Source organism: Aspergillus pseudoviridinutans (assembly GCF_018340605.1).
Source record: "Aspergillus pseudoviridinutans IFM 55266 DNA, scaffold_1, whole genome shotgun sequence".
NCBI classification, from domain to species: Eukaryota; Fungi; Ascomycota; class Eurotiomycetes; order Eurotiales; family Aspergillaceae; genus Aspergillus; species Aspergillus pseudoviridinutans.
Window position 1 is genome coordinate 4597285 of NW_025091281.1, and position 24763 is coordinate 4622047.

General features: G+C 52.9%; 9 protein-coding genes across 9 annotated transcripts; 3 read left to right on the plus strand and 6 right to left on the minus strand.

Moving 5' to 3' along the window:
• Window positions 1–12: 12 nt before the first annotated feature.
• Window positions 13–880, minus strand: Asppvi_001604 (GNAT family N-acetyltransferase; the record flags this gene model as incomplete). The annotated part of the gene is made up of 3 exons (XM_043297898.1): window positions 13–399; window positions 447–749; window positions 809–880. 3 exons carry the CDS (start codon window positions 878–880, stop codon window positions 13–15), a joined length of 762 nt encoding a protein of 253 aa, XP_043153833.1.
• Window positions 881–1542: 662 nt separating this feature from the next.
• Asppvi_001605 (uncharacterized protein) lies at window positions 1543–3512 on the minus strand (the record flags this gene model as incomplete). The annotated part of the gene is made up of 9 exons (XM_043297899.1): window positions 1543–1739; window positions 1792–1936; window positions 1997–2184; window positions 2231–2396; window positions 2457–2556; window positions 2610–2874; window positions 2927–2993; window positions 3044–3088; window positions 3138–3512. 9 exons carry the CDS (start codon window positions 3510–3512, stop codon window positions 1543–1545), a joined length of 1548 nt encoding a protein of 515 aa, XP_043153834.1.
• Window positions 3513–3712: 200 nt separating this feature from the next.
• Window positions 3713–5597, plus strand: Asppvi_001606 (uncharacterized protein; the record flags this gene model as incomplete). The annotated part of the gene is made up of 3 exons (XM_043297900.1): window positions 3713–3839; window positions 4359–5003; window positions 5065–5597. The coding sequence occupies 3 exons, from the start codon at window positions 3713–3715 to the stop codon at window positions 5595–5597; spliced, it is 1305 nt and encodes a 434-aa protein (XP_043153835.1).
• Window positions 5598–6463: 866 nt separating this feature from the next.
• Asppvi_001607 (type I iterative polyketide synthase) lies at window positions 6464–14305 on the minus strand (the record flags this gene model as incomplete). Its single annotated transcript, XM_043297901.1, has 2 exons — window positions 6464–13612; window positions 13667–14305. 2 exons carry the CDS (start codon window positions 14303–14305, stop codon window positions 6464–6466), a joined length of 7788 nt encoding a protein of 2595 aa, XP_043153836.1.
• A 624-nt stretch (window positions 14306–14929) lies between these two features.
• On the minus strand, window positions 14930–15727 carry Asppvi_001608 (uncharacterized protein; the record flags this gene model as incomplete). Its single annotated transcript, XM_043297902.1, has 1 exon — window positions 14930–15727. The coding sequence occupies one exon, from the start codon at window positions 15725–15727 to the stop codon at window positions 14930–14932; it is 798 nt and encodes a 265-aa protein (XP_043153837.1).
• A 516-nt stretch (window positions 15728–16243) lies between these two features.
• Window positions 16244–17245, plus strand: Asppvi_001609 (isopenicillin N synthase family dioxygenase; the record flags this gene model as incomplete). Its single annotated transcript, XM_043297903.1, has 1 exon — window positions 16244–17245. One exon carries the CDS (start codon window positions 16244–16246, stop codon window positions 17243–17245), a length of 1002 nt encoding a protein of 333 aa, XP_043153838.1.
• A 244-nt stretch (window positions 17246–17489) lies between these two features.
• On the minus strand, window positions 17490–19913 carry Asppvi_001610 (uncharacterized protein; the record flags this gene model as incomplete). The annotated part of the gene is made up of 1 exon (XM_043297904.1): window positions 17490–19913. The coding sequence occupies one exon, from the start codon at window positions 19911–19913 to the stop codon at window positions 17490–17492; it is 2424 nt and encodes an 807-aa protein (XP_043153839.1).
• A 1559-nt stretch (window positions 19914–21472) lies between these two features.
• Asppvi_001611 (uncharacterized protein) lies at window positions 21473–22087 on the plus strand (the record flags this gene model as incomplete). Its single annotated transcript, XM_043297905.1, has 1 exon — window positions 21473–22087. The coding sequence occupies one exon, from the start codon at window positions 21473–21475 to the stop codon at window positions 22085–22087; it is 615 nt and encodes a 204-aa protein (XP_043153840.1).
• An 89-nt stretch (window positions 22088–22176) lies between these two features.
• Asppvi_001612 (Zn(II)2Cys6 transcription factor domain-containing protein) lies at window positions 22177–23619 on the minus strand (the record flags this gene model as incomplete). Its single annotated transcript, XM_043297906.1, has 1 exon — window positions 22177–23619. The coding sequence occupies one exon, from the start codon at window positions 23617–23619 to the stop codon at window positions 22177–22179; it is 1443 nt and encodes a 480-aa protein (XP_043153841.1).
• Window positions 23620–24763: the final 1144 nt, after the last annotated feature.

Sequence of the window (24763 nt, forward strand, 5' to 3'; positions counted from 1 at the left end):
TGATGTTACAAGCTAGGCATATTTCTGCGAGAGAGCATGCAGTCTCTCCCTCGCTCCATTCTCCCAGTCATCCCAACACAAACTCAACATCGCCGAGTGACGTCCCGGCCCAAGTCGTTTCTGACCAGTCGGGTCCATCCCAGGCAGTTTGTCGTCAATCACACCATTGGAATTTCCCATCTTGCCTTCTGGCAACACCCGTTGCCAGCGAATAATGCCCTCCAGCTGGAACCCGAGGCGCTGCGCCGCTGCAATCGAGGCCTGATTGCTGCTGAAGGCCTGCCATTGGACGCGTCGGAGATGGAGTCCATTAGGTGGAGGATCCAACATATGGTTTATAAGCAGTGTGTGAGCTGCTGTACCGACAAACGTTCGATGGAATCGTGGAAGGATAATGACCTACGCAGGTGAGTAGGTTTACACGGCAAGTAAGCAAGGATACCTACATTTCCCACCTCCACAACAGAGTTATCTGGATCCGCCCTGATCAGGCCGGTGGTCCCTGCAAACGTACCGTCTTCCACCTTCAGTTCCTCAAACTCGTCGGAGCCAGGCTTTCGCTTTCTGACGATGCCTGCTTTGAGGATGATGGCGAATATGATCGATTCTTTGCTGGGGCGAATGCGATTGCTATACCACTGTTCATAAGCGTCCGCGCTTTCGAACGGTCCATAGGGAAGATATTGGAAGATCTCGGGAGTTTCCGACGACAATTTCACGAATGCCGCTGAAAGCTCCTGGAAATTGGACTACATCTCTGAGGTTAGTGGTCATAGCAGGTTGAGAATAGCAGGTAGCGAGCTATTACATCAAATGGAACTAGCCGGAGACGGTCATTTTCCAGTTTCGACAAGTCCAGCGGAAAGCAGAAATTGTCCATCTTGAAGGATTCGCGGGCGTTTATCGAGCGTACAATGTACTGTGACTACTGAGACTGTTGATGCCGTCAGTCGATCTTCCGTAAGAGTCAGTCCTTTGTATTTTCTCCTGACGGTGTATGCGGCGAAATCGGCACTTTCATATGCTCCGATTGACCGGACGTTATGACTCGTAGGGCTGCGATGCTGGGCGCCAATAGTATCAAAAAGATCAAATGAAGGAGAAAAAAGCATTTGGCAACCAACGGGGCTTTTCTAGGCCGAAAGGTCTTGGCATGCTGACTAGATAGATGGGGGCCTATGACAGATAATTGCTTGCTCGTATTGAAAGTGGATATATGCCTGCTTACGCTACTCGTTTCAGACCGCAGAATTGTCCCTTAAGCGGCATGCTACATCGGAGTCATCCTATACTGTGCTTGTTGCCTCAAAGTAATATCAATTGCCGCAATGGAACTTGACCCTCGTGTGTTGCATTGCCAACTTCGAAAAGCAAGAATAATAGAAAACTAGAATAAAAAACCACACTGTGCTCAAAACCCCTGAGATATAATGCTTATGCTTGAGATGTTGCAAAACAATGGCGATTTGTAGATCGAAGAACGAATACCGGTGAATGTGGCGAGCATGAAGGCGACGCTGCCACTAACAACAAGGCCACAACTTAATACTTGGCCTGCACTGATCCATAAGACACCCCGTTGAACTCAAGGTTAAATAAAATTGACGCAGAAGTAGGTGTCATGGCAATCTGATAAGGGATCGTGTAGTAACTCTGTCCCACGGAATTCGTCCCACTGCTGAAGAAGTTGCGTGGAATTGCGCTGAGGTTTGCCTCTAAAGTGCAGACCTTAAAGACATCTATTATAAAGTTAGCAAACAATCATCAGTTATGTGCATCATTCCATCATACCTTCAGTGAGATGATCTGGTGCGTCGTCGAGGTTGCAAATGTACAGCGAAGTGCTGACTCGTCTTAGTGTCTCCACGCAAGACACCTTTGCCATGTTACGGGCCCAGTTCATTCTGATCGGCTTGTCCTCTGAGATAGGCTTTCCCTGATGTAGACCAATTAGGCGAAACCCGATGGACCAGCTGGGGGTTGGGCATATCCTCACCTTTTCAATATACCACTTCATGCGGTTACCCACGTACCACTTCTCAGTCAAGGCGTTCCAGTATTTGTCCGCCGCATTATGACGCCGCGGATTGTACTCGATATCAAATTTGATGCCGTAGTGACATCGAGCAATTCTCTGTCCTACCTGGTTTCCTCCCAGCCCTCGCAGAACCGCTCCACTGAAACCTTGTTAGAAAGGCCAAAGATTGCTGCAGAAGACTGAGAAACATACCGAACAACGGCAGACCATCTGCAATGGTGTCAGTGTGTGGGCTTTGATTGCTATCCAGGAAGACTTGCGCGTTAGGCGGCTGTAGCACGGTTACATCCACCACGGCCGATTGCAAGCGTCGGAAGAGATATTCGGAAGAACCAAAGCCACCAACCAAGAAGATAGCCTGTTTATAATCAATTGTAAGTGACTGTAAAGGTCGAAACTACCTGTTTGTTCCGCTTACCTTGGCCCGCATTCCAGCCATGGATATTTGTACCATCTGGTCCTGCACCAGTCTTTCAACTTCATCAACAACAGGAAGAAATATGCCTCCAACGTTCTCTCTATTCGCGGTCAGCCTGTCCATGTAGGTGTCACCGATGAAGTCTTGACCAACTTTGTCATATTCAAGAATCCGCCCTCCAGTCCTATCTCCGGCTTGTCGCCAACACCGTTTAAAGGCACAGAGTAGTCCACTTCGGAATATTCGTCATCATCTTCAATGGAGGCACCGGCAAAATTTGGCTTCACGAAGTCCTGCCAGTGATTCAACGCTGTCTCGCGAGTTTTGTGAGGTAAGCTTTGGTATGTTCTCTCTCCAAAAAGTCCGATCAGATAGCTTTCAAACCGCTTATCAAGAAGTACAGATCCGCAAATGGCCCCTAAGTTCACCTGGTAAGCATTGCTTCACGGTGAGATTTCTGGCTGATATACCAGTTCCTTCAGTGACCTCCATTAGTTCAAGGGGATTGACACTCTTCACGCGGTAGGAGATCAGATCCTGCTTAAGTAAATATCATCGTGTTCATTGCCGTCTTGGATTTTACGTACCACTGTACCACCACCCGCGTCGCATATTATGACCACGTCGCCGTTCTGGTCAATAGTCAGTGTGCTGTAACTTAATCTTCGGAGGCGCGCTTACCTCGATAGTATTGGGTTGAATGGTGTTGAGGCAAGAGAGAGCCGCTGCTTCAGGTTCCGACACCAGGGTCACATCGAGCGCAGAAATACCTGCATCAGTCGCTGCAGTTAAGGTCATGTTCTTGGCTTTGTCAGTCCAAACAGCAGGCACCGTTAGTACATATCGAATCTCCATGCTATCCAAGGCATTCCCGAACCGACGGCGGAGAGTTTCCTTTGCCGCATTGACCAGAAGCTGAAGGTAATCCCGAGCGACGTCAACTGGCTCTTTGTCATACTTTGCTAATATCTCCTTTGACTGCATCGCAGGCGTGTAATCGATTTCCTGGGTCGGGTCAAGGAGAAGTTTGATACCCCGAACGACCTCGCCAAACATCGGTGTCTGATAGCCCCACAAGCTTTTTCCGTGCTCGTATGATATGGTAGTTGGAACTTTGGGCGTTGTTCCTGCCAGTATGAGCTCTTGATTGCTGGATTTGAGAGAACGTTGAACTCACTTTTTCTAGCCCCTGGCCAGACTGTGACAACCTCGACATCGTCAGGACTGGAGTAGAGAGCGAAGGCGACACTAGACAGATGAGTATCAAGAAGCCGTATAATGAATTGGGAAACATTTACCCGCTGTACGTGGTGCCGAAGTCCATACCCACGACAATACGCGGGCTTGCGGCCATTGTGTTGAAGTCTGGGGTCGCTCTCGAGGGTAAGGGATAGGAGAAAACAAGACGATAAAGACGTAAGTGTCTGCAGAGTGGCTTTGTAAGGGGGAGGTAAGAGATTGAGCTGGGCTGATGTGCGGCGTGGCTCTGCAGTGGACTAACTGTGATAAAATGATCGCCAAAGTGGGCAAGAGATGACTTTGGAAAGACGCAAATGTGAAGGACCGAAGATCTTCAGGAGCTGTGTAACTGAGAAGGTTAAGTAGGTGACGGTGATCGAGAGTTGATCTTATCATCGGCAAGTCCATGCAGTTCATTCAGCTCACTTCTTGCTCATGCCTGGGATTACTCTCGGCTCATCATTAAAATAGCAGTGCATGCCCGATTGTTAGAATTGAAATTCAGATGATCATAAGCTTTATACTTCCTTTCAGTCAATTTCTGATATGCTTTTGTGGCTCTCCTCGTTTCAATTTGGCTCCGGAATGAACGCCAGCTCAGTGGTAGAATTAGGTATACAAACTCACTTAGTTTCATTTGAGTCACAACTAACCTCAGAGCAGAGCAGAAGCAATCGATCCCTCAGCAACACCAGACTCAAGCAGACAAAGGACGACAGTCTCGCTCACATACAGGGCGCGGCGGCAATCAACGTATCGTAAACGCAGCAACAGAGACCAGACGCGCGATGGATGAGGGCTGGTACGTGAGAATGCGGGCGCGTCACTTCAACGAATTCGACCAAGTTTACCACTGGGCACAGCAAGCAGAGGAAAAATGTCGCAGGCAAAAGGAGGAAATTGAAGAGATCCGTCATGAAGCCTCGCAACTGTTACTGCAAAGAGATGAGCACATTGCTGAGCTCACGAAACGACTGAATGACATGCAGTATCATCCGGACATTCTTAATGATGACGAGGTGGTTCGGGAAATGGCCAAGCTCAGCCAAAAACTGGACGTTTGGGTCAAGGGTAGCTTCAAGGACCCGAGTCTTCTGCAAGATCTCCCGCAGCTGAAACCCGTTGATGTGCCGTACAGTATGGCAACGATCAACAAGATGCAGAATATGCACCAAAACTGGGCTTTTATCCGGGCATTCGTATCGTCATATCTCTTCTACTATTTCTTTGACATGTACATGGTGGGAGTCACAAACCCTGACATTGAGTATGGCCTGATTACCATGGAGTCGGAGATTTTTGACAAATGTATGTTTTCGCTCTAGCAATATCTCATCATTTGAACTTCTGCTAACCGTTGCGTGTCCAGGCCCACGCCATGTGGCTGACAACTGGCGCTCAGCCACCAGCATGGCCATCCAATCAGTCACCAAAGGACATCTGGACGACGCAGCCCTGGAATGCATGAGAGGGGTTGAGCAACTCGGCCCCTGTGCATCTGCTGATCCCGGATTGAGAGAAAAGAAGCTGTATGAACTTTTCCAAAGCTGCGTGGACTTCAAGCGACGCCTCGAGCGACAGACAGATCGGTATAAATTCTCACATACCTCCTCTGGTCATCGATTTATATCTGGCACAATGCAAAGCGTGACGGGACAAGAAGGAGAAGGCACCGTTGTGGAGTTCTCTCTGTGGCCCGGGTTATGGAAGGGCGACGTTCTCCTCTACCCTGAGACGGTCTGGAGTAAGATGGACGAATCTTCCGTGAAGGACCCTACCCCAAGAACAGAAACGGCTCCCATCCGTCAAGATGACGCTGGAGCCAGTAGCCAGGTCTCGGGGGCTACTCGCGGCTCCGGACCACTCCGGATTCGTTTGCAAAACCGGCTTCTCCTTAAATGAAAGGCGACTATTTATGGGTTTACTTTCTGCGAAGAGGTTCATATGCCTGGGACTTTTCATGCGCTTATTAAATGCCTTTGTTGTGATCCTGTATTTACCTCTGTCTTCTAAGGAGGCATGCATTATCAGGATCTTTGGGTTTTGGAGCAATTACTGTATCTCACGTCCAGTTTCTGCGTAGGGCAAGCTTTCCGCAGCGTCGCGTAATCATCGACATTGCCAGTTTGTATTCCTGTTTGCTTTTTCTTGAATTTCAATGAATCACAGCAGAGCGTCGAGATTGATACTACAGGCAGATGAATCACAAAATATAAAACCTTCAGATATGCAAATCAGCCCTCTAGTTTAATATCTACTGCCCTGGCTGGACATGCTTGGTCAAGGTCGCCGTATCTATATGCGCTAATAATAGATGGTATAGGATTTACAACTTTTCAGCGTGCATAACCTCTACATAAGCAGCTAAGCTGCACTACTGTACTATCTACTCACGCTTTAGTACTACCTATTCTAAGCTACCTACACCCATTAGAAGCCTACCTATGAAGAATTGAGTAAACTGGGATTATTTTACTATGCGTACTTAGCCTGGATCCCCCATAATAAAGATTATGATTTTATATACAGTCCATATAGAGAGCTGTAAGTAATAGTTTTGGTCAATTTTGCCTGACCAGAGTGTCTTAATGGACCGGAAGAGCTGAAAATTGGACGCTTCATACAGACGTGATATGACTGACTGTACCCATTGTAGTGAATGTCATCGCCAGTAGCCAGATCTATCTTGCCAAGCCCGGAAACAGCGTTGAGAGATAATCTGTATTTAACGTAGTTGTTATAAAGGGCGAGGGGAGAATTGGCTAGCTCTAGGGATTCAAGAATCCCTCCTGCTTCCATCTCAGGATATATTTCATCAACAGTCCCTCATCAATCGGTCCCTGTTGCCTCAGCGTCTCCGAATGCCTCCTGGCCTTGCCCGTATCCAGCACCAACCCGCCGCACGACATAGGCACGAAATAATGATCAAAGAACTCAATCAACTGCAACGCCGGATTATCGCTCACACTGGCCCGGAACCTCCTGACGCGATCTACCCAAGTCTCATACGGCACGATACCTTCCTCACTGATTCCCAGCGCCCGCGCTAAAGTCCCGATCATCTCCTTCCATCCCTGCCGTGACGGGTTATCGATATGGTAGATTAGATCAGTCGATGTTTCAGTGAGGAGCAGCTCGCCCAGGGTAGCCGCTACATCATTCACCGGATACCACGAGAGCGTACCCTCGAGGTCCGGCAGGAGCCGGAGCACCTGTGATGACTTGATCAGGAAGGGCATGTACTCAGTCGGATTCCAGTACCCGTTGGATGTCGAGCCAGCGATTTGGGCGACGCGTACGGCCATCGGATGGAAGGATTCCGGATACTGATACAACGTCTGAGCCAGCATTCGCTCGACGACGAGTTTCGCCTCTGCGTAGCCCGTTCCCGGTAGTGAGGCGATTGTGCCTGGTTCCTCCGGAACGAGCGGGGTTCCAGTCCAAAGCGGGTAATTGGCGATGACGGCGCTGGAGGAAACGAATTGGAAGCCGAGCTTGAAGGGGGCGGGTCGGAGCTCAACCACATCCCTTGCGAGGGAGAGCAGGTTGCGGGCTGTCTTGAATTGCGTCTCGTACGTGCGGATGGGCCGTGTCAGGCTCATCGGCCAAGCGCTGTGGACTATGTGGGTGACAGTGCGAGTGAGGTAGTTGTAGGTCTCGGGCGATAAGCCGAGGTGGGGTTTGCTGGTGTCGCTTTCAAGCACTTGGAGCTTCGACAGAGATGTCGCGTCTAGGGTGATCCCGCGCATTTCGAGGGAGGCACGCTGCCGTTGGGCTGCGTCGACGGTGCTGACCCGGTTAAGGCAGATGACCGTGCTGATGTCCGGGCGCTGGGCGAAATAGGCCACAATGTGGGAACCCAGACTGCCCGTGGCGCCGGTGACCAGCACACAATGCTTTTTGCTCAGGGATGCATTGCCCACGGCTGCGCGGGGCAGCGATGGCGGGACAAAGCCGTTCGTGTACTTGACGACGTACTCGTCAATGGTGGCGCCGCGCTCTGGGTCATCTGCGGTCAATTGGGATTCTGAAGTGAGATGCAAAGCAGGTTTCGGCGCTCGATCATACCTGGCCCCAGACGCATGAGCAATAATAAGGCGTTGAATGTTGGCTTCGGGAAGATCTCCAGCCGTCCAGTCGACATGGCCGTATCCCACCGAGTGCAGCACTCGCTCCCAGTAGTCCGCAGGCTGGAGGACATAACTTCGTCCGTCCTCGAACAGCCACCAACCCTCGATGAATCCGAAGACGAAATCCACCCAAGGCACCTGCTGCGTCATCTCGAGCATGACCAGGAAACCTTCCGGCCGCAGGATCCGATGCAGGTTCTTTAGGGAGACGGCCAGATCCCTCGTGGCGTGGACACAGTTAGTGGCGAGGACAATGTGCTGGCTTTCGAGGAGTTTCGCGTCCGGTTCGGTTTCCATGTTCAGTACCTTGAACTCCATGAACGGATACTGCTTGAAGCGCTTGCGCGCGGCCGCGATCAGTGAGCCAGAGATATCAGTCATGGTGTACTTGACAGGGACACCAAGTTTGGCGAGCAGGGGTACAATCCTGCTTGTTGTGCCTCCAGTCCCCGCGCCAATTTCGAGGATACAGATGGGCGCTCCCGTTCGCGGAAGTTGACCGAGCAGCTGAAGCAGAAAGTCGGCGAGTTGCTGGATCCAGACGGTATTGATGGGTGATCTGGCATACATCTCTGACGCGATCTCGCGGGCTTCGGGAGTGCCGAAGACCAGCTGCAGACCATCCTCCTTGCCTGTAATCAAGTCTGCAAACCTGGCTCCCACCAGTGCTGTAAGCCTGTGTTCGGCGGCGTGAACTGGCTCGTCGTGAAGCAACTTTGCGAGTAGTGTTTCCGCAGAGGTGGTGGGTGGTGCAACAGCGGTGCGCGTGATTTCCGCGCCATTGATATCGACCAGGCGTGCCTCGGTTTCCAGAAAGCCATAGATCAAGTCTAAAAACTGTGCATGCTTGGGGTGGTATGGAATGCGCTCAAGGCGTTGGCCGGGCGCTGCGGACCCGATAGAGCAGCCTAGTTGCTCGAATGCGTCAACGATATACTTGATACAGAGCTCAGTGGATCTCGGCATGACCTCTTTGTAGTAGTTTGCGAGGCGGCCCTTGATGATGGCGTCGTCCGTAGTCCATTTGAAATCGCTGAAGGTGTCTCGGACCATGGATGTCGTGAAAGTGGCGTGGCCGTCGTTACCATTCGTGTGAACACCATTTCGGTTAATTCCATTAATGCCATTGACTCCATTGGCTTCGTTGGCACCGTTGACGTGAACAGTACCATTTGTGCCAGCAGCGGCTTCTGCTGGCACTTCCTCCACATCCTCATCATCGCCAAGCCCTAGCGTAGACTGAATGCACCGAACCAGGCTCTTAAAGTCGGTCAGTTCCATCAGCTGCTCATTCCTAAGCGTGCACTTGAATGCAGCCTGCACCTCGCGTACCAGCTCCATTGCCATGAGAGAATCAATACCCAGCTCAATTAGGTCAGAGTCGTCCTGAATCTCTTCAGGTTCCAGCCCGGACAGATTGCAGATTATTTCGCGGGTTTTGGCCCAGACGTCCAGTCCCGGCAGTTTGGCTGCCTTCTTCTTTACAGGTTCCTTCCCCGGCTCTGGATAGGGTGATGAAACTGAGCGAGTGGATTCTTCGATGGGAGGGGTTGATGAAGGAGTCATTGAGACAGAAAGAGGGATACCAGCAGAAGCAGAAGCAGGTGTTTGTTCGGCGGCACGGCTTAAGACTTTTCGAATAGATTCCATAGGTACTCTGTGATACGAGAGGCCAAGAATTGCTTCGACTAATGATCCATCGCGAGCATCAAACGCAAACACGTCGCTGACATACTTGTTCTCAGACTCGTGGTGGTGAACCGCGAAGACCTCCCAGTGATCCGACAGCGAACCGGTTGTACTCAGCCGGGGCCTACGCGTCCATCTGGAGATCCCATCGCAGACAAAGATGCCACGGTCATCCAGATCCGACGAGTGGGTCATCAAGTTGACGAAGATACCAGCGACCTGGCAGAAGCACTCGGTCAGAACGGGGTCGATCCACGCTTCCTCTTGGTAGGACTTGATGACCTGGCCAGCTGACTCATTTTCGATTCCTGCAATCTTGGTAACGCAGCGGAACGGTTCCCCGTATTTGACCACCTGCTCGAAGGCCCGGTAGATGTTCCGTCCCTGGAGGACTTCGTCAGCATGACCGCCGTGGAGGAGACGTGCACAGCGCTTCTGACCGCTCAGGCGAGCCAGATTCTCGTAGTCGACCGTGAGTTGAGGGTCACTCGCTGGTCGGAAATCTACCGTGCCGGAGCTGAACTCCGAGTCTTTCGAATGGAGCCGCCAGTCCCAGGTGACACCCTTGTCGTCTTTAGAAAACACGTCGAGGTACACCTCGCTGGAAGGGTGAGCGGGGAGTGCGTTGTGGTAGGATACACCCCGGATCTCCGGCTGGAACTTGTACTTGTCGAAATCCGGCCGGAGATTCGTCAGAGCGTCCAGGGCGATCTGTAGCTGGAGAATGCCTGGGGCAACGGCAGCTGTGCTGGCAACGACATTGGCGGAGGTTGGCTGTTGAAATTTGTCTACTCCCGTGTTGACTCGGAACCGCGCGGACTGTTGTGACGGATCCTGATAGCTGAGGAAGGTTGTAAGACCCTTGGCCACGTCAGGATGTTGCAGAGGCTCGGCCGCTGAAACATCAAGCTTCCGGGGCTCTTGCAAGTGCATCCAATGTCGTGACTTTTCGAATTGGTACGGAGGGAGAATAACGGGGGTATAATCGGGTGTCTGTCTGGCATGGTGGGCCCAGAAGGATATGTTCAGGCCCTCCTTCCATAGCTTTATCGTCGTGTCAACTAGGCTTTGGATGGAGGAGGATTCACCAGTTATATTGACGGACTGGAAATGATGTTTTGACGTCGAATTGCCCAGGGCGCGGCTCGCCATATTGGTGACAGTAGAATTCGATCCAGCCTCCAGCCAGATAGCCGACGGGAACTCCTTGGCCAGTCGCTGGACTGCGTGATTGAAGAACACCGGGTTCCTCAGGTGCTGAGCGATGAAGTTGCCTGCTGGTTGGCCGGTAGTTTTTAACTCGGTTGCGTGTTCAACGCGAATTGCGGGCTCTTTAAACGTAATCTCTTGACCGAGTGCTTCGAGGTCACCAATGAGCGGGTCAACGAGGGAGGAATGAAAGGCATTGGTGACGCCCAGCCTCTTTGTCTTTATGCTCGAGAAAGCAGGGCTGGTCTTTGCCAGTTCCTGAGTGAGTTCAATGCATTTTACTGAGCCAGCCAGTGTGAACAGCTTGGGACCATTGTAACAAGCGATCGAAACATCAGAGGCGATACCTGATGCCTTTTTCGACAAGGAGATCAAGGCTTGCACATCCGTCAAATCCGCCTCAACGGCGAGCATGGCTCCTTTCTCCGCGCCCCAGCTATCCCGGATGAGACGAGCGCGACCAGAAATCAACTTGAGCGCATCCTTAAGTGAATAAACCCCCGCGACGCACAATGCCGTCAACTCGCCAAAACTGTGTCCTACCACAGCAGCAATTTGGACACCGGACTCAACCCACAGTCTGGCGCAGGAATACTGCGTGGCAAAAAGCATTGTTTGAAGCTTGACTGTGTCTTGTATGGGAGACGTCTGGAAGATGTCGGGATAGATACTGTTCAGGCCCAGAGAGATACATACGGCGTCGCACTCGTCGAGATGGGCTTTCAGGGCAGCGATCTGGTAATAAAGATCTTCTGACAGACCTACAAACGTGGAAACCTGCCCGCCGAAGCAAAGAATCACCGGACGGGCAGGCGGCGGTTGAATTTCCCCAGTGCTTTTTTCTGCTTGCTCGAAAGCAAGCAGCTTCTGATCCAGGTCAGTCGCAGAGGAAGCCTTCAGGATCAGAGCGTTTGGAAGAGCGCGGTTGGACTGGCGTGCTAGCTGAAAGGACAGATTGCGTGCACTCAGGTCCTTGTTTGAACTGGCGTGTCGTTGCAGGAAGTCCCTAAATTTGATAATGTAGGCCCGGAGACTCTGGGAATCGTGCGCACAGAACCAGAATGGGAAGCTCACACCATCTGCCGACACGAGAGCAGTCTTCGAAGCATGAAAGCTAGCCCTGGGTCCCTGAGTAACGACTATGGAAGCGTTTGAGCCAGAGGCCCCATAGTTGTTGATCAGTGCTGCGCGAAAGCCCACATCCCAAGGCTTCGTTCTTGTCGGGATGTCAATCATGTCCTGCGGAGCAACTTGCAGTGCAGGGTTGATGGAAGTAAAGCTGGCCTGTGGCGGGATGAAGCCCTCGTGGATCATGAGCAGGACCTTCACCAGGGATATTATCCCCGAGGCAAACTCCGTATGGCCAAGGAGTCCCTTGACCGACATCAGAGAGAGCACATCTGAGCGAACCGAGCCGCCGAGTGTTCTTTTGATCGCTGCATACTCCGCCGGATCGCCGACCGGAGTCCCTGTGCCATGCGCCTCGACTACCGAGATGGCCTGAGGTGGGAGTCTGGCTTGTTGAACAATATCCTGAAAGAGCTCTGACAATGAGTCCGTGTTGGGGACGGTGATAGGGGTACAGTTCTGATTTTGATAGACTTTCGTGCTCGCAATCACCCCGAGCACTTGATCACCATCCGCAATGGCGGACGACAGTTTCTTGAGGTAGACCACGCCGGCCCCTTCTCCTCGGCAATATCCGTCCGCTGCGGCATCAAATGGCTTGCACTGGCCTGTCGGACTCAAGAAGGAAGCGCCAGCTAGATTATGGAACCAGTCCGGGTGACTGAGGACGTTGACACCACCGGCCAACGCACTGGTACATTCCCCGTGAAGGATCGAGCGACAGGCCTGGTGGACCGCAACACCTGAGGATGAACAGGCCGTATCGATGGTCACACTGGGGCCCGTCCAGCCAAAGTAATGACTCACTTTTCCCGCAACGAAACTCCGCAGGTTTCCCGTGGCAGAGTAAGCATTCGCTGGGTAGCAGGCGATGTTTCGGTCATAATCGACATTGCCGATTCCGATATAGCATCCAATATGCCTGCTCGCTGGTGCCTCCCCTTGGGCTCTGAAATAACCTGACTGCTCCACAGCCTGGTATGCCAACTGCATGATCAAACGATGTTGTGGGTCAGCGGATGCCATTTCCCGCGGACTCTTCTTGAAGAATTTGTGATCGAAAGCGTCATAGTCCGCGATGAAGTTGCCGTACCATTTGCGATTAGGATCCAGCTCCCTAAATGCAGTCTGCATTGAGAAGCGCTCCAAGGGCACCTCTGTGTGCTGGGACTGGCCGCTCGTGAGGATTTTCCAATATCCGTCGAGATCGTCGGCCCCTGGGACAAGGCAGGCCATGCCGATGACAGCAACCCGATCATCTGGGAGCTCATCCAGGCTCTGGCCTAGAAGCTGTGCAGGCAGCGGAGAAGTCGACAGGTCAATGTCTGTGAGCTGGACTAGCTGAGAGCCTAACTTCCTTGTCATTGTGGGTGGCGTGCACCGCTCTGGGCCAAAGCATATGAACGTGGCACCCGCGGCCTCCAGGTGAGATGAGTAGACGCGGGTAAAGGTCTCCAGCCACTGCGACGGCTTCAGCAGGATTTCCCGCAACGCAATCTCATGGAGACTGCCGCCTGTGCTCAAAATGCTGGGCAGGAGCATTTCGGAAGGCTCGGGGAACTGGAATTCGGCATGGCTGCTACAGAACGCAATGAGTCGCTCTGCGTCTGCTGCATGTCCGGACCAGTGAAATCGTCCGGATAGCGCGACGTCAAACACATGCAAGCCAGAGTCCTTCATTTGCTGAACTAGGTTGGCAGCCTCTCGCTGAGAGACAGTGACTGTTGATCTCTTCTCGTCAACATGAACGGATATGTATGCCTGAGCTTCGTGAGTATATGCTTTCCTGAATCTATAGACTGCAGAGTGACCCACCTCAGGACAGTCCTTTAACACTCTAGACAGTGCAGCACTGGGCTCAACACCATTCCAGGACACAGAGACTGACGTTGCAACACCATCTGAGCCAGGCGATGATTGCTCCGCATCCACCAGCGCGCCAGCAAGCATGGCAAGCCGAACTGCCACTGCGCCATTTTTGTAGAGCTGAGCCAGGCTGGAGGACGACGACACTGCAAATGCGCTGAGAATGCCGGTGCATAACCCTAGCGTCTCAGCAGCCTCTGTGACGGACGCTGGGAGCTCATCGGTCTCGCCGAGGTTCGGTAATGCCGCCGTGAGAAAGTTCGCATACTGTGTTAGCTGAGCGATCACTACCAAGGGGGAAAGTAGGATATTCGGTAATGGAAAGAGAGAGGGCGATATCTCTCCAGTCTGCAGCCCTCGGTTGAGGTCACGTAGCAATTGGGCGCCGTTCACGTGTTGCAACTTGGGAACATGGTGGATGAGGCTTTCCCAGACGTGCGGCAGTTCCGGTACGATACTCAGAGCCCACTTGGCGTTCTGGTCGGCATGGAGATTAAGACGGAGCTGATGGAAGAATTTCGCATCGAGAGCAAGTGCTTGAGGGCCGAATAGGAACACCTTGGGCTTCTGGCGAGGATGTGTGGTCATGTTGAGACAAGACTCGAAGGAAATTGTATATACACGGCCGTCAACATCAGACGTGCTCACTGATTGATTGATCAATTTTCTATCTCGCTATTTAGACTGTGGCTTCAGGTATATTTACACATTCTTGCCGTTTCTGTTTCCGTCGCAGCATGCACGTCTGTTCCTGCTGCACGCAATGTGGCCGCCCTCGGCTGGTTTGCTGCGGATTCGTTTACGCCACTTGCAATAGTCGCGATCTGACTTACCTCCGAAAAGGACGGAAGGCTAAATTCACCATGTTACAACTCCTATCAGCTATCATCTGCACTCGGCAGACCGCTGATCCCGCTAAGTGGCAGGCTGCGGTGTAAGCTTATGAAAGAAAATCGCCCGAACGATACTAACCAGGCGAGAGGAAGGAGCCGAGATAGGTATTTGATCATTTCATGGTCCTCTGATGTCTCGCATATGCTTTTAAAGGCTAACGCAGGTTCAGAAGCTATCGCCATTCATCCTAGTCCTTGGGATGATGTCCTGGGAAGCGAAGGATATAATGTTGTTGTAATAGTGGACTACGCTTTTGTTTGAGGGAAGATCTGAGTTTGCAATCGTAGAATCTATAATGCCCCTCATCTAGAACTCTAATCAAGTCTCCCTAGCTAGCTCGCGAATTTTCTCTGCCACAAGCGATACATCTTTCACCTTGAGCGGCACGCGATGATCCCCATCCCATTGCACGACTCTCGCTGTCCTCCGATCACAAAAGTCCTCAAACAATACTTGATGGCGCTCCAATCCTGGATCTCGTAATCCATGGACATGCAAAGTAGGTGTACGCAATATATTGCCTTTCCCCTCTCCCCGCCAAATAACCCCATTCGCGAATGTCATATCCGTGATTTGCCCTGCGTCCGGCAACCCAGAACAGCGTGTGCCCTCCGAATCCGCATCCAGCGATACCAGCGGGCCCTGCCCGGCCAGAAGAACGCCGAAACGGAATCTCGGAAGCCGGTCATCCTCAAAACCCCGTGTCTGTTGTCGATACAGCAAACTTGCGGCGACTTTCGCGCCCTGGCTGAAGCCCAAGATGGCGATCCACTCACCCGTGTACCCGGCGCGGTCATCGTCACGGATCGCCGCTGAAAGCGATTCATCGATTGCAGCCACCGCGTCTTGGGGCGCGATTTCCGGGTGCTCCCGTCGCCAGCGGAGCCAGCGGCGGAAGGGTCCCCATTGGCTGTAGACCGCGAGAACGTCGGATCCGCAATTAGACGCGAAAGGCGCCTGAGCGAAGACAAAGCGGTATTCGGTCCGGAGGTGGTTGACGAGGGCTCTGCATTGGGCGCGGAAGATGCGCGCGTTGGTCCCGCCGCCGTGAAGACAGAGGATGCGGGGAAGATGGAAAGCTGGATTGGGGACTATGACAGGCTCGTTGGGCGTCATGGAGATATGCTATTTGACAGGACCGTTCTTGTGTGATCTTATTATTGATTCTATTCTAAAAGTTTGAATATGAAAGGGCAGCACTGGATCATTTCATACCCAACGCAATGTCTAGTTTTTCTCATAGTATTATCTTGACGCTCTACTGGTGCTCAATTGAGCACGCGAAAGCCAAGATAAACAAAAAGGAAGCAAGTCTATAGGAACAAGCTTTCTCGGCAGCGATCTACAGTTCGCGATAAGATGTAGCCGGCAGCCACTAAGCCGTTGCGAGGCCTAAATGCCAGGGTTCGGGCCCTTTCTATCCATACAAACCTACCGAATCGAGTCCCATAGTCCCCTCACTCTCCGAAGGACAAGAACAACGTGCCGAAACAGCCCAACATTTGTCGTAACTCGTATGATGGCGTGCGAAAGGAATAAAATGCGTGGATCCAGGGCGTCATGATGACCATGCAAAGTCAGCCAGCCAAACGATTAATCCCAATTACTCGAGAACCCCTAGAGAAATATACCATGCACTCCTCCTTCTACCTCCCCCTGGTCGATATCACCCCCTTCCTCGACGATCCCTCCAGCCCCGCGGCCCGGCAGGTCATCGACGATGTCCGTAAAGCCTGCCAATCCACGGGCTTCTTCCAGATGAAAGGCCATGGCGTGCCACTCAAACTCCAAAAATCCATCCTCGCCGCCTCCGCTAAATTCTTTGCCCTCCCGTTGGAAACCAAACTCGCGCTGGATGCGCGCCAAAATGTCGGGTTCCGCGGATACGATGTAATGGAGACACAATCCTACGAGCTCGAGTTCGGCGCACCCCAGGGCAAAGAGGCGCAAGTTGTCCGCGACATCAAAGAGGGCTTCTTCATCTCCAGCGACCTCCCCCTAGACCATCCGCGGGTGCGCGATGGCCGATTCTTGCAGGGCCCGAACGTCTGGCCGAGCACAGAGCTGCTGGCCCCGCAGGACTTCCGGGTTGTGCTGGAGGAGTACCTCAGCGAGATGCAGCGGTTGTCGCGGGTGGTGCTGTCGCTTGTGGCCGCGACGCTGCCGTACGGCCCGCGAGTGTTTGACGAGCTGGACTCGGACGACCCGATGTGTTTGCTGCGTCTGCTTCATTATCCGCCTGATGGGGAGCAGGCAAGACAGGAGAAGGGGCAGCTTGGGAGCGGCGAGCACACAGATTTCGGAACGCTGACGTTGCTGCTGCAGGATGAGCACGCGGGGTTGGAGGTGCAGGATCATGAGACGGGCGAGTGGCATGGGGTGCCACCGCAGGAGGACGTGTACATTGTCAACATGGCGGACTTGATGGAGATCATGACAAGTGGGGAGTATAGAAGTAGTTGGCATCGGGTGTTGAATCGAAACCCTGAGGATCGGTACAGTGTGGTTTTCTTTTACGACGGCAATCTGGATTATAAGTTGCAGCCGCTGGATCCGGCGAAGAGGGTTGAGGAAGGAAGTGTGCCTACAATTGAGGAACATGTCCGTCTGCGCTTAACGAGTAGCTACAGCTGATATGAGAGCATGGTATACGTTCGACATTGGCTTGCAATGCACTCGTTACATTGACATTATTATTTACATGCTTCTTAGACCTCCGAGATTGAGATGTGGCACATATGTATGTAGAGCACTTCGACGCAGTACTGGGCATTATATCAAACCAATCTGGATATTATATAGCCTACAAATCAAGCATGAAAACCAACAAGAGTATATAAGCAAAAGGGAAAATTGAGAACCTCACTACAAAGACTATCTACTCCCCGATCAGAATGGGCTTCCGCTTCTCGCTAAATGCCTCCAAAGCTGCATTACGATCCTTGGTCATGAGAACGGAGTCGTACGCCGCATTCTCAACCGCCTCGCAGCTATATGTCAACGCGCTGATAGCCGCTCGCACCGCCAACGGCCCAGCATTGCATATATTCTCTGCCAACTGAAGTCCAGCCTCCAAGGCCAGACCCTTCTGCGCCTCTTCATTACCCTCAATCCCCACAAGCCGATTACACAGTCCCATGGCAGCAGCCTCCTTCGCTGGCACCGACCTCCCCGTTAAAACCAAGTCCAGAGCATTGGAGACACCAACAATATTGGGCAACCGGTACGTCCCCCCCGCACCGGGGATAATCGCCAGCCTGGTCTCGGGCAACGCAACAACGGCATCAGCTGCAAAGACACGCAGGTGGCAGCACAGCGCCAGCTCAAGCCCCCCGCCCAGCGCCTTGCCCGAGACACACGCGATCGAGGGGACAGGCAGCGCTGCGAGCCGCGAGAACACAGCGCGCAGGCTGGTCAAGAAGGACTTCGTTTCGGCTGGTGTCATTTGCTTCCTCTCTTTGAGGTCAGCTCCAGCGCAGAAGATACCGTCGACCGCGCTGGCGATGATCAGGGCGCGCGTCTTGTTCGCGTGATATTCGTGGTGAATCTCTTCGATTTCGCTGCTAAGCTCGCGGAGCATTTGCCAGGAGATGGCGTTTTTGGCGTCCGGACGGTGCAGCTGGAGGATTTTGATGGTACCGGCATGTGGTGCGAGGATGCGGGTTACCGTTAGTGTAGAGAGGGTTTTTGCGTTGGAGGGGATGAGGCGGAGGTCGCTGAGCCCCTGTGTTGCCACATCGAGCGACGCCGGAGGGTGTAAACCATTGGGTCCGTCACTGGGTAGCTCAGTTGCAGGGGGGATATCTTTGTTTGAGAGGTCAGTGGGAATCGGCGTGCTGTCATGCTGAGCGACAAGGGGCTGCTCATGCGCAACCGGTTCGACCTTCGCTGGCTCTTTCTCCTGGACGTCAGTAACGGCAGGCTTATCTGCCGTGAACCGTGCAAAGAACGGATCGGCCCGCAGACACTCGATTGTACTCTCCTGCTCCGTCACCATGAACTCGCAGCTCCCATCCGGCACCCGGGGCAGCACGATGACAGCCCCTGCCTGAGTGCCCCTCGCCGGGAGGCGCAGCGCCTTGATATGTCCATCGTCAAAGATCGGCCCAAAGTTCATGGCGTGCAGGTCCATCTTAAAAAGACTGGTCAGGATAATCCCCGATGTCGCCATGGACTCGAGAATGTTAAGCCGCGTGTGGGCTTCGAGCGCCGTCCGCTCTGCGTACCCGACCAGATCCCGGAATTTGTCGCCTGTCAGGCCCCTGAGCTCGGTGCGCAGGGCCCGAGCCGCTTCGGCAAGGCCGGTCTCTGGATCCGCAAGCACAGACAGCGCAACTGATGACTTGGTCATGTAGATGACGTTACCAAAGTAGGGTTCGGTGATGTTGAGGTGCCGGCGGCAGTCCACGGGCTGCGCAACGTAGGTGGTTGCGTCCGCATCGAGGATGCCCGCGCGATGCCGTGCGACCATGATGCTGCGCCAGATGAAGGCGGATATGGCGTCGTTGGTGGAAAACCAATCTTCTGGGCCCTGGGAGGTGGCGGAGAGCGTGTTTTTGAGCTGGGAAAGGGCCGTGGCGCTGATGCGGAAGGTGTGGCAGGAATTCTCTACATTGTGAATCTGTGCATGGGCGTTGGACGGCGAAGATGTCCACGCGGCGTGGCGTTCGATGGCGCCGGGAATCCCCTGGCCCGACACGAAGGCTGTCCGGTCAGAGCGGTACACCTCGGTTCTCTGCTGAAGAGGATGACCGGTCTCGCCGGACTGAGCCTTGCAGAGCTCTTCGGCGAAGATCTTGATGATCTCGGTCACCCCGCGGCCGTCGGCAGCATTGTGGATGATGGAAACGACAAGGAGCAGGCCCCCTCGGATGAAGTTTGCCTGGAAGCGGCAGACGTCGACCCGCTCCGCGGCAAAGTATCCGACCTCCGGGAGGGGACAGAGCTGCTCGGTGTTCAGGAGATGTTGCGAGAAGTTGGCCTCGGCCAGGTCGGCAAAGCTGAGCTCATCCGACAGGTCCTTGACGATGAGGCGGGCGGCGCCTTCGGGGACGATGTTGCGAAGCCAGGGCCGTCCTCCTTGGTCTGCCGAGAATGGAACAACAGAACCTGCCAGCACGGGGAAGCGCTGGACGGTGTGGTGGAAGGCGATGTGGAGGTAGTCGGTCAGCTGCTCTCTGTCGGTGTTGACGGGGAGGGAAAAGCAGAGGATGCGCTTCGAGTGTGTCGGAGGCAGTATCCTGTCCCAGTGAGAGATCTTAACCTCAAAGGGAGGACACTCAATAGTAAAGGTTTGTTCCATTTCAACAAAGCTGAAGACTGGTCAAGATGTGAATGTATATTACAGTTGGTGTCGGGCAACTCAAGGCATGCAGCGGCTGAGGTGTCTGCTCATTTATTCCCTCTCGTGTCCAGCATCAGTCACTGAGATATCTTTGGCTGTAGGACCCAACCCGTTCTTGACTGGCGCTCTCATGCATGCATCTCGATTCCTGGTACCAAGGTCAATCTATCCACGTGTAGAGAGGTATTGAAACCATGAACTGCCGAAGTCCATACGATGACGAGCTAGAATGGTCGCTGACCCTTGTCGGGCACTTCATCGGCACTTAATTCGCCGTCGGCTCCTTGTTATCTTCCATGCTCGTCTTCCTTCGCCGGATTCAATGGTTTGTCTGGAACACACTGCAGCCACTCGGGTCGTCGATTCCCTGCATCTCATGGACGCACCGGGTCCTATTGAGCAACAAAAACGTGGAAGGATCGTCTGCCCTGCCAAAACGCAAAGCATCATTCTTGAAGTGTGAAACACAAGCTTGTTGTGAAATATTACAAGAACGAGCCCGATCTTTGAGGCAGTCTGTCAATACAGGGCTACGTCCTAGCCTACCCAGAGTGGAACAATATTGATCATTAATCCAACCAGATGAGGCCTGGACAAGTGAGGAAGAATACCCCAGGTAATAGAGGAGATGAGATCTGCACCAGGCCTAGCCTCCAGGCCAAAAGCCTCGACAGGTGGTAGTTTAAGGGTTGAATTGGCGGCGCCGCAGCATCAGAATACACCTCAGGCAGTAATTAGTTGCTACGGCCATACAACCGGCTTTTTTGCAATCAATTGTACGCTCATGGTTGGTTGAGCAAGACAAGATTGCCCTGATAAGCGTAAGTCCGTGTAATACAACTAGTAAGCCAGCCACTATCAATATCCAATACCGCTACACTAAAAAGGTGCTGGACGATGTACTCCCTAGTCTACGAATTACGTGTCCATCTATAGTGGTATAATATTTTGCAACTAACCAACAGCGGGCCCCTCTGGCCCCACGGGGACTGTGCGGGTTGACACAAGTAGGGATCATTATTTGGTGGCATGCATGGCCTCATCCGCCATTAGTAACGAGAGAGATGTCTGAGGCCTTGGGGTAAAGCGAGGGAACGCTTCGTGCGAAGTACCATTGTGTCCTTCTTCCTCTCCAGTACTACGGGTTGTTGAAAAGGACACGTACAGCAATTGAATAAATCCGTATATTTATCCGGAGGAGAGACGGACATTGCTGTAGGGACGGCACAGCCAGCGCTTAGCGACTGCTAAGGTGATATAGAACACGAGGTTTGTGCAAGGGTTCAGATTAAATCTCTCTGCAACCTGCCACTAGCGCTGACTACATGAAGAAGCGCCATGTGCGACACCATGTACCTTGCTGCCCTCATGGAAACAAAGAGAATCTAGAATCTTTGAACAGTGGGGGCGAAACAATTCTGTTATCATACGCTGCAGTTGCGCCATGGCGATGAAATATCGAAAAAAGCCATGCTTTGCTACTCCTGCAAAAGAGAGGCATTGCCATGAACTACACCATGGAAAAAGCACAATGCTCATGCCTCAAGTATGCAACAAGGGCCTGGCAGCGCATCGACCACATGGTTGAAATCAGCCTCGAGATCATCGTCATCGCAACCACGCAGACAATCGACTTCGCCCTGCGGTCGCAGGTATGTCCGTTACACAATCTCTCGCTCGTCTCCTCCACGACGGAAATTAGGGACATTCTTCTGCGGATCTACGAGAAGCTGGTCTCCTTCCTCCACATCGCCGTGGCAACGTACACGTCGTCTGACACGACCCCTGTTGAACAAACCTCCTTTATCACCTCCGGACAGCCGAAACCGTGGTCTGCTGATGGCCTTCAGTATGGATCGGTGCAGGATAAACAGGTCCCGAGCGGAGTGGTGTGCAGGCCCTCCAGGATGGCATTGGGGGATCACGAGCTGAGCGACGAGGAAAGCAGATACTTGGCGCTGGATATGATCTGTCGCTCCCTACGGAATTTGACCAAGGCCTTGCAACAGATGGAAAGAAGCGATAATGCAAATCTCAGAAAGGCTGATTCGAGGATAGTTACACTTTTATTCCAAGTGACGCGGTTATTGGATAGTGTCACGGCCAATTTACATGCGTGGAAGACTTCATGATAGATACATGATAGACGAGTAGAATGTTTCAACGAAAACGATTTCCCTTATTCTTCTACTTCTATGCCAGCGGGCCCCCATCATCAATCTCAGACTTGTGGCTCCATCGCTGTGAGGGTCATAAACCCAATGAACCGCTCCACGCGACCCAGCACATCCTGTAGCAGGTCCTCCGTCACCTTGAAGCTGGTATTGCTCCCTTCTGTCTGCCTCAGCAGTTGTTCCAGCTGTCCCACCACGGCACGCTGCCGGTCCAGATACATCCGCAACAGATGTCGCGAGAAGGCCCGCTTAACAGATTCATTGAGTTGAACAGTCCCAAGCACCAGCGGCCGCGTCGTGTACGGGAGCACGTTGCGCGAGTCACTGGCATCCGATGATGAGCCCCGACTCATGCTCATGGGCGAATCCGCACTCGGTATAGATCCTCTGTCGACCTCGCTCTGGCCGTCCTGCGGAGACCCGCCGCAGCTATTCTCGAACAGGCTGAGGACATTGGCGACCACGAGCGTCAGAAGTAGCAGCGTCTGTGCGCATCCCGTTCCCGCGAGACAGGACTGGCAGCGGAGGATCTTGTCCCGAGCGCGGCTGACTTGGTTGTCCAGGTTGAGGAGGACGTCTAGGGCCACGCTGGTTCCGAGGGCCTGAATCTCGGAGATCTTGGTCAGCTGGCTGCTGAGACCGCCGTGGCAGTGGGATGTGCAGCGGGTACCGAGGGGGAACGGATTCGAGTCGCCGAAGAGGGAGGGGGAGGGACGAGAGGCCGAGGTCGGTCGACCGGGAGAATCTACGTTGGGATGCCCCGCAAATAGAGAATAGTTGCTGGTGAGGGGGGAGTAAAGACGTTCCATCTGGGCGGTGGGACCAGGGTCTAGGCATACAGGGGACAGCCGGCTGTCCCAGAAACGGGGCTCTATGGGACCGTAATACTGCCCTTGCAGCGCAAGGTCTAGTTCTTGGGACGCTGATCCTTCAATTATACCCTGAAGCGTAGCCCAGTCAACCTCCCCTATCCCATACTCAAGGCTGTTGGCCAGACTCGCCCCAATTCCTGAGTCGGACATGTTCTGGTCGAGGGACAAAGCAGAATCTCCCGCAGACGAAGCCGAATTGTCGCCAGCATGGAGTTCCTCCAGAACGGAGCTGGCCCCGGTCCCTAGCGCGGGAGTTCCAAAGTCATTCAAGAGATGGCTCGGGTTGACACTGCTCCCTAGCGACTCACTCAAAACATTCGGCGGCAGAAGTGGTTCAGTGCCTTTTGGCGAGTGCTCAACAGGAAGCTGTGGGCTGTGCTGTTGCTGACTCTTCTTCAGTCTTCGGCCGGGCTTTCCAGCGCCTTCTTGCAGCTGGCCCCTGGGCACGGTCAACGTGCCTAGAGCTTTCGCAGAGGGACGACCGATCTTGCGATATTGGCTGTACACACACTGGCGACCGTGTTGAGTGCACCTAGCACATGCTGGTCTCGTCTGGCTACACTTGACCTTGGTGCTGAGACACGAGTCGCATGAGGACCGAAACTTCACCTCGGACATGACAGGCGGGCAATCACTTGAGACCATTTACAGCTATCTTGTATTGTCAGTAGCGGCGCTTACCTGGCATATTTATTATTGGTAGTATATTGCAGGATACATTGGCGACCAAGACGTATTTCGCCATTGTGGCTGACATGCAGGGTTGGCTCCGTATGGCTTCGTATAGCTTTGTAGGCGTATCTTCTCTTTGCGATGATTGGAAGTGTGGATTTAGAATTTGATGTTGCGATATCGTATTTGGCGCTGGGGGTAACCCCTCTTCTCCGTTAAGGTTGGTTAGCCCGCTGTTCCAGAATAGGGGCGGAATGGGCCTGATAAGGTTCTAACCTTCAACTATCATGCCACAGGATCTTCTCCGGGAGTGTGTGTATAATATCAGGGCATGTATACGAATATTTCTGGCAAAGGAGGGTGTGAGGAGACCATCTTTCAACTTAAGAGGAGACACAGCACATCCCGCATAGACGTCGTTAGGCGATTTCCCTTTCAGCTAAACGAATAGTCCTGGGTTACATCGTTTCTGACAGATTATTGCGTGCTCATTCAAGATGACAGGGAGACAGATAGCTGCGGGTCTGATCGCAGCGTCAAAGAGACTCAAGACAGCTAAGACTTCTTAGACTCGGGACCAAGAAGCTCTAGCAATACGAATACCGCTAGACTAAAAGAGTATCCGGACGATGTACTCCTTTAGTCTAGCGGTATAATATCTGGACAGAGACTCCATGCCCCATAGTATCTCGATATAGAAACGGAAACAAGATCTGCAATGCGAACTCATGAAACAAATCGATCAAACTGGACAAACTGGTTAAATGCGTCGTGCGTCGACAGCCCCACGAATGGGAGTTCGAGAAAGGAGCCGAGCCCTGCAGTCCGGCTCCTTTCTTCCATCTGACCCCTGCCAGAATGTCGAATCATAATCTGCCAAGAGAGATATGGCCGCGGATGCAAACACTGGCGTTTGGAGACGAGGTCCAAGTTGTCATTTGGACTAATCGACCCTCCTAGACCCTGACGAATCAAGTAGAAGTGAGTATCTCTCAACTGTTTGTTTTGCTTTGGATAAATCGCAACATGTCGCAAGAGACAGGGGTTTTTCTCCCCCCGGAAGATTGCAAACATGCCCAAATAGGTAACC